The 14,036-nt window shown below is 52.1% G+C and overlaps 3 protein-coding genes across 3 annotated transcripts; 2 read left to right on the top strand and 1 right to left on the bottom strand.

The window, feature by feature from the left end:
* Positions 1-698: 698 nt before the first annotated feature.
* SCP_0805050 (hypothetical protein) lies at positions 699-1,297 on the top strand (the record flags this gene model as incomplete). Its single annotated transcript, XM_027761093.1, has 3 exons — positions 699-704; positions 776-926; positions 990-1,297. The coding sequence occupies 3 exons, from the start codon at positions 699-701 to the stop codon at positions 1,295-1,297; spliced, it is 465 nt and encodes a 154-aa protein (XP_027616894.1).
* A 146-nt stretch (positions 1,298-1,443) lies between these two features.
* Positions 1,444-7,890, bottom strand: SCP_0805040 (hypothetical protein; the record flags this gene model as incomplete). Its single annotated transcript, XM_027761092.1, has 17 exons — positions 1,444-1,790; positions 1,855-1,973; positions 2,027-2,150; positions 2,203-2,621; positions 2,678-2,753; positions 2,804-2,948; positions 3,008-3,307; positions 3,361-3,425; positions 3,482-4,955; positions 5,009-6,125; positions 6,180-6,509; positions 6,572-6,852; positions 6,904-7,248; positions 7,310-7,569; positions 7,630-7,696; positions 7,760-7,804; positions 7,855-7,890. 17 exons carry the CDS (start codon positions 7,888-7,890, stop codon positions 1,444-1,446), a joined length of 5,550 nt encoding a protein of 1,849 aa, XP_027616893.1.
* A 419-nt stretch (positions 7,891-8,309) lies between these two features.
* Positions 8,310-10,807, top strand: SCP_0805030 (hypothetical protein; the record flags this gene model as incomplete). The annotated part of the gene is made up of 5 exons (XM_027761091.1): positions 8,310-8,542; positions 8,598-9,217; positions 9,265-9,354; positions 9,405-10,027; positions 10,085-10,807. The coding sequence occupies 5 exons, from the start codon at positions 8,310-8,312 to the stop codon at positions 10,805-10,807; spliced, it is 2,289 nt and encodes a 762-aa protein (XP_027616892.1).
* Positions 10,808-14,036: the final 3,229 nt, after the last annotated feature.

Genomic DNA, 14,036 nt, shown 5'->3' with positions numbered 1-14,036 from the left:
TGTTCGTACATCGCCCCCCTCCACTCGAAACTACGGTGGGAAGGAGCCTGCCCTAGACAGTAATAATATGCGCACTGCACAGGGATCTGGCTGTCCGGCGGATTCCGGCGGACCCCACAGGCCCGACCTTCATGCATTCATGAAGAGCTAACGGGTGTTGGAACCAAATGCAGGCATAGTCTGCAGTATTATTGTCCCCTGCTTTACTGAGAAAGTGTATTTAACGATACATATCTGCGGTGACAAGTCTAAGTATTTAGGACTCTTGAAGTTACTTTGTTCCAACTTCGCACATATGTGCGCGTCAAAATCAAAAGACCATCTGGTTTTCGCGTTTTTATCTCTCTTTGTCACACATCTCGATCTGAACCGGTATTATGTAGTACCTTGCTAATACCTTCACTAATCCTTACCGTCGTAGCCAGAAATAATACGTAGCCAGAAATAATATCTATGTCGCTGCGCGTACAAACTCTAGTGTAACACTGGTAATCTTGGCTCTCTGTTGACGTTGTCCTTGTCCTTCTTTGCAAAATCCCCTTGTTACAGACTCGTCAACAACCCCAATATTAATCTCAGGATCTTGGGAAGGTCTCTCATTACTATAGATACCATATCCGGACGTCCAGCGATCAGCTTTGAACTCTTCAGCAACAACGCTGACTGTCACTCGCTAGACCCGACCTTTGCATTAAACCATGATGGTTGGTTTGATCCACTCAGAAGCTGGAGCTGTGACATTTACCACAGGCTTCCCAAACACTATTTGATGCAGAACGATGCCGCAGTGTGCCAGTCGATTGATCTCCCTCCAGACACAATTGATTTCGCTCATCGAATGTTCGATGCAGCTCGGAACGGCGAGACAGAGCTCTTGACCCAGGCTTTGAATGCAGGTCTCCCCGCAAATCTCACCAATGAGAAAGGTGTGTTTCGACAATCGCCCCTCTAACTGCAGTTGATGTCAATGTGACTATTCCTGTCGCAAGGAAACACGTTGCTTATGCTGGCGGCCTACAGCGGCCGTGCACCTTTGGTTCAAGGACTCCTTACCAAAGGTGCTGATCCTAACAGAATCAACGATCAAGGTCAATCACCTATTGCAGGCGCCGTTTTCAAGGGAGAAGACGAGGTTGTGCGCATTCTCGTCAATGGAGGTGCCGATCCTCGACTGGGCACCCCGACCGCCATACAGACGGCACGAATGTTTGCCAAGAAGGATCTGCTGACCGTTCTCGGTGCAACGGAGGAGGATATGAAAGACGATATGCCCACGCCTTCCGGCCTTCCAACCTGATGAGAAACATTTACTGAGAAAGGCACGCAGTTCATGACTTACGATCTCGTTGCCATGCTCAAATTATCCCCACAGCGTAAGATATATCCTGGAGGCGGTATATATGCACAGATTGTAACACATAAGGTATCATATCATCGACATGTCTACCCTAGTTGGCCACCCCAACCGCCGGCACCGACACCCATCTCTTTGCCGACTTCCTTCAAGCATTCTTTCACCAACGTTCTCGCATCGAGTTCGACAGCGCGTCCTTGGTCCATATCTCCGGTAGCTACTTGGCTCCAGCTCACGCTCCTCCTCGCCTCTTCGGGACTGGCGGTACTCGAGAGCGATCGCCGGGGTGCATTTGTCATCACCCAAGCAGTGGGTGTCTTGCGTGGAATGGAGACAATCTCGCAGAGAACGGGGTAGAAATGGAAGAGCGGCGCCTTCGACGACCGTTTGACCACATCGGCGATGAGCTTTGACGTCTCCAGTGACTGATCGATTTCTGATATGTATATCAGAGATGTATGAGTGAGATCACAGTACTCAGGGCAACACAAAATACGAACTCGGTTGGTCAATGCAGTATTTCGAGGGCGAATCGGACAGCGCGGCCCACAACGTACCCGGCCAAAGTTGCAAAGCCAATAGTTTTTGAAGAACGTACAACAATTCTTCCTCCCGAGCTCTGTTGATTCCCTGTAAGCAGAAGTGCATGGATATCTCGCCGAGATCACTCACCGAGGGAAGGGTAAATTTCCACGCAAGGCTTCGTCTGCTACATAGCTGACAAGAGTGATCCGGCATCGTTCAAGCAGCGACGGAAGGCTCAAGGCAGCCACGCGTTTCCTCGACTGCACGCGGTCTGAAGAAAAGGGACTAAACAAATACACGTAAAATCGCAAAACTCAGCCTACCTTGAGCAGTATCTGAACATATCAAGAACAGCAAGTCAAAACACCAGTAAGAGAAGCGTTCTCGAGGAAGGAAATGCCCGTTCTCCGTGGTACCGATCCCAAAGTTAGGGTCACCGAACCGCTCTGTCATCTCGAGCTCATGAGAGTCGCGCTGCCCCTGGGTTTTCGCTCGCTTGCTGGGCTCCTTGGCATCTAAGGGAGAATCGGGGATAGATGCAGGGGAGGGAGGTTGATAATCCACAGGGTCGCGCAATCGACTGCCCTGATGCAGAACTTTCGCAAGCTGTATTACGAGGTAATCCGGCACAGATTGGTCGCCCAAATACGGGACAACATCAATCTCCAATGCACCAATTAGTGCAAGGTCGAAGTTTTCCTCAGCTTCTTGGACGTCCAGTGGGAATGTCTCCGCGACAGAGCTGTTAGCACACCGTTGTCGGTACTTGGACAGAGCAGGGCTGGTCATCGCACGCACCAGTCGGCGAGTATACCTCCGCGGAAGGCCTCTACGACCTGTCGCCAAATCCCTTCCTGATGGTCACCGAGAACTTCTGCTACAGATTGTTAATGTGAAATACCAACTGCTATATGATGCGCCTACCTTCCCCTAAATAGCGCATCTGAGGGCCACATTCTTTCACGATCCGCAGGAAACTCGAGGATGCAGTCTTCCACAGAGGAAGGTCTTTGCCAAACTTTGACGCCGCCGGGCATTCGTACTTCAGCTTTATAGGAATAGCGTAAGCCTGAAAGGACGCGGCCACCCGTTAGTCGCAGTGTCAGCGAAGGACGGCTCAAGACCTACTGAGAAAATCGTCTCCAAGGTACCATCAATATATATCGCGGCCTGGGATTTGAATCGCAGGAAAAGCTCCACAAGCATGGGCATTGTCTTCTTTGAGAGCGCGATATATGTCACACGTTTTGGTGCAGGACGAGGTTGGTTCGAGCTAGACGGGCTGGCGATCAGGGGCGCAGTCGTGTCCTGTACATCAAACGCAGCGAGGAAGGGAAGAGTCGCGAATTCGGAGAGGTCGCGAAGAACTAGAGAAGGTGCTCCAGTGGTGAACAGGTCAATACTGTCCACAGCTTCCATCACCGCTGCCTGAACACCCGGTCCTTTAGACAGGCAGTATCTGTAAGAATTCGAAGGCTGACCTGTACCGGGCTAAGAGCGTCTATGTCTGGCCTGAAGTCTGGTGAGTTGGGATAGGTCACAACACCTGCACGCAGTCATGGGCTTCGAATGCACGACGTGGAGATAGTCTTAGAACTCTACCTTTAAGGATGGACATTAGACGTCCGAGCCGGTCCAGAGACCATTCTTCAGCCTTGAATTTCATACCGATCGATCTTGTGCTACGGATGACATCGACGAAGGCCATAAGGCTTTCCTGAGTGAACGGTTTGACAGCTGGTGGAGTATTTGAGGTCGCTTTTGCAGAAGAGGCAGACGGATTTCTCTGTAGCACTGCATCTCCCATGCTATCACACGCCTGCCACACACGCTCAAGCGCTTCCAATGCACGAGTTGTCACCTCGTCGTCAGTATCAGCATATGCTTTAATAGCCTTGTCCAAACATCGAAGTGCCGGCGCGCTTATTGAACGATTGTCTCGAAGCCACGAATCTTGCATATGACCCACAAAAATGTCCCAGGCATTGACGAACGAGTCAAGTCGCATAATCTTGGAAGTCAGGAAGTCTTGGAATATAGAACCGATTGATTGCAGAGCAAGGATTTTAGACTCATCCCACTGCAGGTCCAGCGGAGGCGATTCTGCAGTGCTGGTGGCCTCAGTCTGTCGAATTGCAGCGGTCATCGCGTCAAGAAGCGGAAATGTGACCTTCCAGATACATTCATCCCAAGTCGCCAAACTCAGCGTAGCTCCATAGAGCTGAAGGCTGCGGAAAAGAGTTTGGATAGCTCCAACACGGACTTCAGGGCGAGCATCGGTGCACAGGCCCAAAACTTCGAGTAGCAAAAACATCCACAAAGCGCTGTACTCAGGTTCTTTTTCCACGTCCTTGCGCTTCGCCTGTATTGAGTCCGACACCCCCCAAAGTAAACTCTCGGCCGCCGTGAGAGCGATATTTGTATCAGCTTGTCGGCCAAATTGGCCGAGTGTACTGATACAAAGGCGGAGATGTTCGGGGGACAACGAAGATAGCGAGTCGCAAACCAGAGTCAACGACTGGAAGGCGATCTTGACAAGGGAAGTGTATCCCTTGTCAACTACGTAGCCTAGAGGAGGGGGCTTGTTTCGCGCAGTGTCAGGCGTGGAGGGAGACGTAACGAATGTCTCAGGATAAGACGGTGGTGATGCGGGCTTGCAGACACTACTCAGCATCTCGAATATTGTCTCCCATCCCACCACCAGTGTGTGTCCGGATGCCTGAAGAATCTGGTGCAAGGTCTCAAATCCCATGCGTCTTAGTTCCACGGTCGTACTATTGCTGACAGCCGTGCTCTCTGGAATGACTTGCTGTGCCAGGACATCCAGCACTTGACGCTGAACCCTAGGCTGCAGATCACCACTAGTTGTAATGTTGCGAGGCACTACAACCAAGATGTCATCGAGGATACGAGCGGCTTGAGTTCGAATAGTAGAGGGAGCAGCAGCGTTTCGGATAACAGAGAGCAGATGACTCGTGATGGTGTCCCATGCGATGTCGGAAGACCTGTATATAAGGCGGTGTATGTTCGAGGTTGATACGCCACCCAATTTGCTGATTCCAAAGTCTCCAGAGCGCTATTTAACACGTTATTCGTGATCGTAGGGAGAAATCAACAGGAACCACTTACGAGAGTGTGAGGCAAATGTATCCCGCTGACCCTTCTACGATGTTCTGGTAGTGGCGAGAGACTCGCGCTGGTCACCAGCTCTTCGACGGAGTCTGTCTCCACCACAAGCGGCTCGTTGCCCTCGGACTGCATCCCGATCATTGCAGCACTCAGCTTGCACAGAGCGTTCACAAAATCGCGGAATGCTCCATCATCTAAATTCTTGGATGCATCGAAGAGGCGCTGTATCGCGTGCTGTAGACTGTCGGCATCCAAGTCAGCTAGGAGAGGATGCCGTGCGTGAGATTGCTGTTGTGGTGAAGCGACAGTGCCCGTCTGTGCACCAGTTTGGGAACCGCTTGAGGCCGTACGACCTCCGGGAAGATTAATCGCACCAGGTCCAATCGTATTCCGTTTAGCGGTAGAAGGGCGCGCGCCCCTGACTGTAAGGACATAGTCCGCATTCTGAAGTGCCTCTAAAATGTCGAACCAGCTCTCCCCGAGACTTCCTGCGAGGAAGAGAGCACTAGCAACGAGAACTTTCAAGCAAGCCATGTTCCGCTCCGACAATCCTGGTGGTTGCACCGCTCCAGAACCCGAAAGGGACAGACCCAAATTTTCGGTGATTGCACTAGCGGCACTGCGGGGCGTCATGGACTCGCCATGCGGATGCGAATAGGAATCAAGACTGGTGACTACACGAGTGGGTATAGCCAGTCTAGCAAGGCTTGTGAAGAACGCATCGCGTGGAGTCGTTAAGCCGAGCATGCCAGATACAGTAGTAAGGGCTTGGTAACTTGCGAGCACGTCGACAAAGAGTTCGTCGGATAGATTGGTTGATATAACAAATGACAGTGCAGCAAGGAGAGCAGGCCATCCACTCTCCACCATGTCACGCACTGTTCGCAACTGCTTCGTGGTGGCTTCTTCCGGCGGTAGAGATGACAGATCCAGAGCTGGCGGTGCCCGGATGACAGGCTCGCCCGCAGCCCTCGGTCTCTGAACCATGATCGAGTTATAGAGTGGGGTTGTAAGAGAAGCAAATCCTTCACAGAGGGCGACAAGACACTGGACACCCAGAAGGTAGATATACGGTTCCGGGATAACCGGAGAATCTGCCTTGTCAAGTTGATCGATGCTGTGTGCGAGCCATTGATCCAAACCACTACTATCAAAGAAGCGCTAGACTTACCATTGCAGCTTCATCGCTGACCCATGCAAGGTTAGCCCAGCTTCGGATCCAATCATGCTCGCAACGCCGGAGACGGTAGCGCTAGCTGCATTGGCGACCATACCCGCCACACCTCCCACATCGAGTGCGTATGAACTTAAATCAGATGATGAACCAGCGTGAGTGGGAACACCGACACCGAACATCTGGGAGCACACGCCGAGCATGGCAGGTTTTTCGATGACGAGGCGCTTCAAGGCAGTGATCAGGGATGTAAAGACTTTTGATCCTCCGTCTTCCGCGTCATACCGATCCCAGACGTTGCGCATCAGCTCGGCGTCACTGCACAATCTGCGTACAGACAGAAGTTACATAAGAACGCAGGCTAAACAAAGCGATATGTGCATACTCACCCGCGCATGATTTCCATCGCAAGTACACGCATCCAGAGTGGCCGAGGACCATGTGGATGACCATCAACAGCCTCGGCCTCGCTGCCATCAGTGCCTATAATCTTGATCAGAAGCACTAAGAACACCTCCGACTCAGTCTTCAGCTCCAATGAAAACTGTTTCAAAAGGAGGAATACAACGCGCGTAGCGCGCAGCGTGAGGGGAAAACTCGGTCGATCGGAGAGCGATTTGAGCAATAGTGGACATAGATGGTGCTGCAACAGTAGAAGTAATTCTGTATGCTATATCTTGATACGTCAGTATTCGTATGGGTATGGGGCGTCATCGTTTACCTTCCTGAAAAGATCATGATAGTTTGTAAGCACACTTTCTATCAATTCCAGGGCGAAGGTCTTGCGCAGCACTTCGAGCCTCAAAAAGTGTGGGCGCTCCGCATTTGCCAGCAGGCAGAGATCTTGAAACACAGCGAACGCGTCTTGAGCCGACGGGCCGAGAGTCTTCACTGTCCCGTTCGGCAGGCTAGTCTCCACAAGAGCATTAACATCAACTTCATCTCTCTTGTCTTCGTCAACCACCTTGTCAACCACAAACATCACCAGCTGCCGCAGGGTTGCTGCAGCTGTTGAAGATACCACCGCGATTCGCGATTCCTGCAGCCTGAAGCATAGCAAAAGAGCCTAGGATTGCATTCCAGTCAGCGTCTCATGTAGTAATAATGACATGACTAATAGCACAGACATCACCGAGTAGCTGACCATGAACTGCCGGGAAGTTCGTGATAAGTGACAAGAGCGTCTGTAGAATACGCAACTGGATGTCAACTCCTTGGTTCATGCATTCACTCATCGTGTTCATAATAACGGGAACCGCGGATTGCGGCACTGCCTTGAGAGCAATGAGGCGTTGGAGGGAACCAAGCGAGATAGCCACGACTTTCGCATTCTTGGTTGCGCATCCCATGAATACGGGGCGAAGAAGATCGTCGGACTGAGGTCCATCTGTGTATGCATTAGTACCAATAGTACATACATACATGATCCACCACGACAGAAGCACACCTGACGCCAAATTCGCTGTCGCCTGCTCCGGTGATGAACGGAGGATGGCCAACGATTTCTCTGCAGCCTACGATCGAATAGTCATCTTCCATCAGCGTGGTCCCGCATGAGCGAATGGAGCAACAAAGACCTCGCGAACATCAGGATGTTTCCGACGGGTCTCACTGGCCAGAGACTTAAGACCCATCAGAGATATACGATAATGCCAAGAATGACGATACCCACCTGTAGTTCTGTCACCAAAAACGCGAGAGAACTCATGACAAGAGCTTAAACTCTCCAACGCGGTAACAGACGATCGCTCAACGAATGCGTTATGGATTAAGCTTTCAAGATACTAGTGCTCACTTCCAATGAATAACTTTGGCTGAGACCAAGGCGATGCAGGTCACCCACCCGCGTTCCTGCTGATGACACAGCGCTTCTGATATCCGGGTCGCCACCGTGTTTCTAGTAATCTCTTTAGTTCCGTGTCCTTTTCAGCAAAGTGTAGTGGAAGCAGAGCACACTGGAAAGTGTCCTAGTAGATTGAGACAGAGTCACCGCCACGTGATCTGGAACAGGCCGCGCCCTGGGGCCGGCCGGATTCGCACACACGGAAGAACGGCCTGAGACAGGGAGTGGCCTGCGAGACTCGGCCGGAGGTTCCCCGTTTCGCCGAACCGCAACCTGCTCGCAGTATGAACGACAGCGACAACTACTTTTCAGACACCCACCACGCTGAGAGTTCCCGTCATGCTGCAAGAGGGTCTGGGCTGAAGTTGGTCCTTCCACCTCTTAGTGCCGTTCAGGCACTGAAGGGGAAAAAGCGCAAGTTTCTGGCGACAGATGAAGTCGTCAAGAAGATTCCTAGGCCCCTCAAGCTAAAGCCTCTGCGCGAAGTGCTCGCCAAACTAATCGCACAGATCAAGAAGTGAGTTTTATCATGTCCGCTTGATGCACGATCTCTAAGACATTCCTGGGGGCAGGAAGGACGACTATGCTTTTTTTCTCAAGCCCGTGGATGTATCGCAAGTCACTGGATATACTGATGTCGTCAAACGACCTATGGATCTTGGGACAATGACCACGAAGGTGAACAAGGGAAAGTATCACTCGCTTGAAGAGTTTGCCGCCGATTTACGCCTGGTGACAATGAATGCGAAGACGTTCAACCCTCGAGGTTCAATCTACTATACCGAGGCTGACCGTATCGAGGCATATGCGCTCGATCATATTACCAAGGCAGCAGCCAGCGTTATCGAGTACGAGACCGATTGGAATATAGAAATAGAACGCGATGACGAGTCCTTGGCTGGCGGTGATGATGAGGACGGAGCCGGTGAAAAGGGTACGCCGATGGACGTTGACGAAAGCACGCGTGCTCGGTCCCCCTCTGCAGGCTCTACGCAGGCTCAGACACAAATACCGATACATTCTCATGGGAGGCGCACCGGGAGAGGTGGGCCTGCAAGCGCAAAGAAACCCCCTGGGGCACTGTCAGAAACTGTAGAGGCAGATGGGGGTCTTCCAGGAGCGAAGGATGGGTTGGGTGTATTTCCGCCTGGATCAGACTGGGCAGCTCTCATGTTGGCTCTGAAGCTTAAAGGCAAGTGTGTCTTGCTGCGATTTTATTATCTACTGACCGTTGTTCAGGTAAGCGGTATCGCACGAAGAAGGAGCGGTTGCGTATGGAGAAGGGTGGGCCCCCTTATGCTGCAGATGGCAGTTTGGACTACGCACAAAGTATGTCCTTTGATTATTATTGGGGTGTTTTACAACTTATATCTCCGTAGTGGAGTCACCATTCTCCGTACTCTCGTACTTTGTTCCTGACCCGCCAACCCGACCTCTTCTCGCGCCCCTGTACCCCTCCCAATTGTCTGTTCCCGCTCCGGTCAACATACATCCCCCTACGTCCATCCCATATCTGCCATCTCTCGCGACTTCGAGTGCCACCAGGAAAACCGGGCGGCCAAAGTTCAAACGGCGGCATTGGACTATCATCAGAAACGTTCCGTCACGAGGACGCGGGAAGGATAAGGACGAAGAAGAAATCGAAGTGCCGTGGAGGCAGCCGCGTGAAATTACCGCAGCAGATTTCGGCGCATACACTACCATGGCGACAGATCTCGCAGTGGAGAGCGGCATGAAAGAATCTGGAGCTGAGATGAGGTCGGAAGGTGAACTCTTTGAGACGATAAGGGGGAGTGTTGAATGTACCTCTGCGCGGTATTCTCACCAGCAACCATCGTCAAAACGGAACATCGAGATACAGGATGAAGGATCCGAAGACGGGTATTGGCGGGCGAAGGCGAAGGAGGCCGAGGAGTACGTGCGGGATGTCGTATATGGCGGGGTAGACGGATTGGCGTATGTACGCAGCCTCGCGGAATTTGTCAGTCAGGCTGACGCATCGGTCAGTTGTGATTTCTCGCTATATCCGGTTTTGTTCTGACATGGGAGTTGTATGCAGAACGATGTCGGTGAGCCTCCGACCTACCAAGCTTTGGGTGCGCCTCTCGCCCACTGGGTAGAACATATATTGGTGGATGCTCTCACTTCTGGCCGCCATCGCATCCTGTGCGACGCTGCCCGACGCATGCAGGATCCACGGTACTCTGTCGACACCTCTACTGTTGCCCAACTTGACCTGTCGCAGAATGTGTACCCCCATGCAGCCCAACAATTATCTACTCTAGTTGAAGTTGCGCGTCGACCCATTGACATGGCTGCTCTCATACAGGCGCCCGATGAACTCTTTCTCGCTGAAGACGAGTGGGCTGGGGCCAAATTCATGGAGGATCAGCGGCGAGTGCTAGAGGAGGCCCGCGAAAGGGCTCTCGCAGAGGCGCCTGACAAGAGTGCCGCGGAGTATCTCAAGTTTGCTGTGGACGCGCATCGGGACGTTGAAGCGGTGGCTAGTGCTGTGCAGGAAGGTCCAGAGTTACTGCAGCATGTGCTGAACTATGCGGCAGACGCTATCATCGACATAAACGGCAGAGGACAGACCGACGTAGGAAAGGAGAGAATCGAGAGGAGCGAAGATTGTAAAGGAGAACAGGAGCGGTCAATGAGGAAGTTACGACTGAACTTACTGGCTCTGGCAAAGAGGGCGCCATTGGACCAGATCACCAAGCTGCCGTCGGACTTGGTACCAGAGTACCTTCGGAATGTTGTACCCACCACTGGCTCGTGAGCCTTCCCATCCGTAGACATACTTTATAGTCTTACTCGACATCGGGAATCACCTCGTGTATCGGATAGGTTAGAGATCATTGTCCCGCTGAATGCAAGCTCTCGGTTGATTCTCAATCCACGATGATGAGTGGACGTACAAACAACTACTCGACAATAGCGAGCAGTTGAACGCTTGCAAACGGTCACAGGAAATACTGTCGCACTGCATGAATGTAAGAGATGTATTCTATCACCAACGAAGATCTGAGAGTAACTAGTCAGGAGGCGCAAAAATGTACTACGCTCATTCTGCCCTTCACGTCTATAACAAGTAACGACTGTCTTCCTTGTCTAGAGGCTGATCCTAGACCGCAAGTACGATAGTTTCCCATGCTCTGCGTTCTCTGAAAAATTCCCGCTCACGGAGCCACGCACGGAGATACGATGTGCTAGTCCGAATGGTGAAACGCGAGTCTTTAAGGCCTTGCTCAGAGGTGACGGTAGGAAGACCGCAAACGCGACAAACTTTCAGTCGTCTTCCGCGTCATGCACCATGTTCTGAGTCGACGGTCAACGCGGTACTTATCTTCGTAGCTCTTCTGGGTACTACAACCAATATGCATCAGGGTTGCGTGCACGGCAAGAACGGCTGTTACGGAAGCGGAGAAGTACTCACAACTGCATTGGGTGGTAGACCACACAGGCACATGCAATTCCCTCGTGGGCTGGCCAGTGGCCATGTCCTCCAGACGCACGATACGTAGAACCGGGACATGCATAAGCGCACAAGAACCTGCAACGCCGTTGAGCAGCACAACACAGGGACTTGCTTGAGCATCGAAATGACCTTTGGGTACCGATCCTGCATTCTTCAAATGTACCCAATGTATTAGCTCGAGAAGATAACCTGTAAATATTCGGCTTGTGGAGGGACAAACTTGGAACGAACGCGGAGGAAGATCAGGAATCCCATCAACAGACAGCTCATATACTCAAAGGGCCTATTATACCATAAGCCAACTCCACATCGTCAGACGCCCGTTCCACCGAAATCATACACCACCACTACAGTCCGCCCTTGAAGACGAGCAGATACGACGGGTCGTAACGGGGAGGCTTTATTGATCACCACATCGGCAACGATGCACGTATGTACTGGCAGTGCACTAGTACTTGCGCGCAATGCCGAACCATGCCCATGGGAAAAGGGCCGGAACACACCTGACATCACTGCTAGTGTGACAGACGCGGTGTGTCACAAACTTGTGCCAGCATATGAACAGCCACGCGCCACAAGTGGCCACAATCCTATGTGGCGAAGCAGCGTGGCGGAAAGGTCGATAGCAGTCGAGTTCGACTTCTTCCCTCTGGCTATCCAATGGATATGTGGCACGGGACGCCCAAGGAATGGACCACAGATCAAAACACACGGTGGGATGTGGCGCAGACCTGCAGGCACGAACAGCCTTCAGCCACGGCACATTTCTACAGTCATTAGTGTAGAGCCCCAACACGCGGCCTGAGCCACAGCGCGAGGTATCTGGCCTCCGCGAGCGCCAGATACGGAAGCGGCCGCAGCGATGTATAAAAGTCCGAATGTGGCGCGTATTGACCAAGCACATCTTGTCCTCTGATTTGTATGTTCCCCTTTCCCCGCCTCACCGTCGACGGCCACTCACCTGTGTTCAATCCCTTCTCATCACACGATCTTCGGCTACTCTCTCCTTCGACGTTGTCGCCCCCGTAGATGGCCACCAAGGTACGTCCTCGCTGTGGACGCCAAGAGTGCACCTTGATCACCATCTTGTCGTCATAGTGTGGCGTCGTCGTCAAGAAGTTCACGTCGGTACACACACAGGCCATAAGAATATCGGCCTGGCATCAAGAATAAGATCGCCGCCGTGCAGGAGAAGCTCGACCATGAAATTGTGTGAATCCCAAGGGTATTCAATCTAGATCGAGAAACGTGAGACACGGTCAAGACTCCCCAACAGAGTCATTTCCCCCGTGTGCACCTTGATCTTATCGAAGTACGTCTTTCTCCCTCGTCCTGTATAGCTTGAGCATCATTCAAGGAGTACGGATTGTCATTGTTAGCCCCTTCGCCTTCTTGGGTGTGCTATGCACAGATGGCCATCAAGGTGCGTCTTTATCCTTACATACCATGCATGCTTATGAGCAAAATTCTTGTCTGCTCGTTGCCGTCGACGACTACGCACGCCACATCAGAGTAAGACAGGTATGTTTACTTCCTTGTACCCACCGTCGAAAGTTCGTGTAGCTGATTTGTCGATGTACTCAGGCCATAAATGCAAGAGTGTGACATCAAGAACAACACCGATAGTCCAGAAACGGCCCAGTGGCGAATATATGTGTGATCAAGAGAGCCAGCTCAGCAGCGTAACACGATTAAAGCACCAGCCGACAAGAACATAAGATGAAATATTGAGTCACTCAGATTGGTTTAAGATGCCCCCGGGGAGCATTGGATATAACATGGTGCGTCAGTTGCCAGTTGAGACTTGATTCATTAAACAGTACTCACCAATGTTTGCTCTATTCGTGGAAAATGTCCGCCCTGCAGATGTGCTGCATGCACATATAGCCAGTAAGGTATGCCGTTCTCAGTCTACCCTCGACTGGGACTGACGGCATTGAATCAAGAGGGTGAACGTGGCAACGAACGCGAACATGCCCAAGCGCAACGACACTGACGGCTCCGACGTTCTCAAGATTCTGGCCTTCGGCGGCGTCGGGCTCGAGACCCATCCGGGCTCAGGATCAGGACACCGGCACCGGAGCCCTGGTGGGCGAAGAGGCATACGACGGAGGAGGAGAAGAAGAAACCGAGAGCAGCAGAGGTAAAAGACGAAGAAGATCGTACCGACACCCCAATCAAACACGATGGCGAGGAAGAAACAAACGAGAGGAGTAGAGGCATTTGACGAAGGAGAAAAAGGAACAAATGGCCGATCAACTCGACGATAGGAAGAAGACGACGCACGGATGGGATGGAGCGGGAGTTAGGTCGAGGACACATCATAAGGTGCGTCCCGAGGTACGGGCCGACGTGCGATTGCACTCGTCGGTCCTGGCGCAGGCCTTTTCGTGGCCCTTGGGATAAGTACCCGCCTGTGCTTGTCGCTGGCGGGGAAACCAACGTGCGCCGAATTTCCTTGTGTTTCGACTTGGTTTTCCATCGCGCCTGTAAATTGTCAATAAACGGCCAGGGTGGTCACGGTCTGCTA

This window comes from Sparassis crispa, assembly GCF_003851025.1.
Source record: "Sparassis crispa DNA, contig_000007F, whole genome shotgun sequence".
Classification (NCBI taxonomy): Eukaryota; Fungi; Basidiomycota; class Agaricomycetes; order Polyporales; family Sparassidaceae; genus Sparassis; species Sparassis crispa.
The sequence above is the reverse complement of the archived record's forward strand: the minus strand, read 5'-3'. Positions and strand labels throughout refer to the sequence as shown.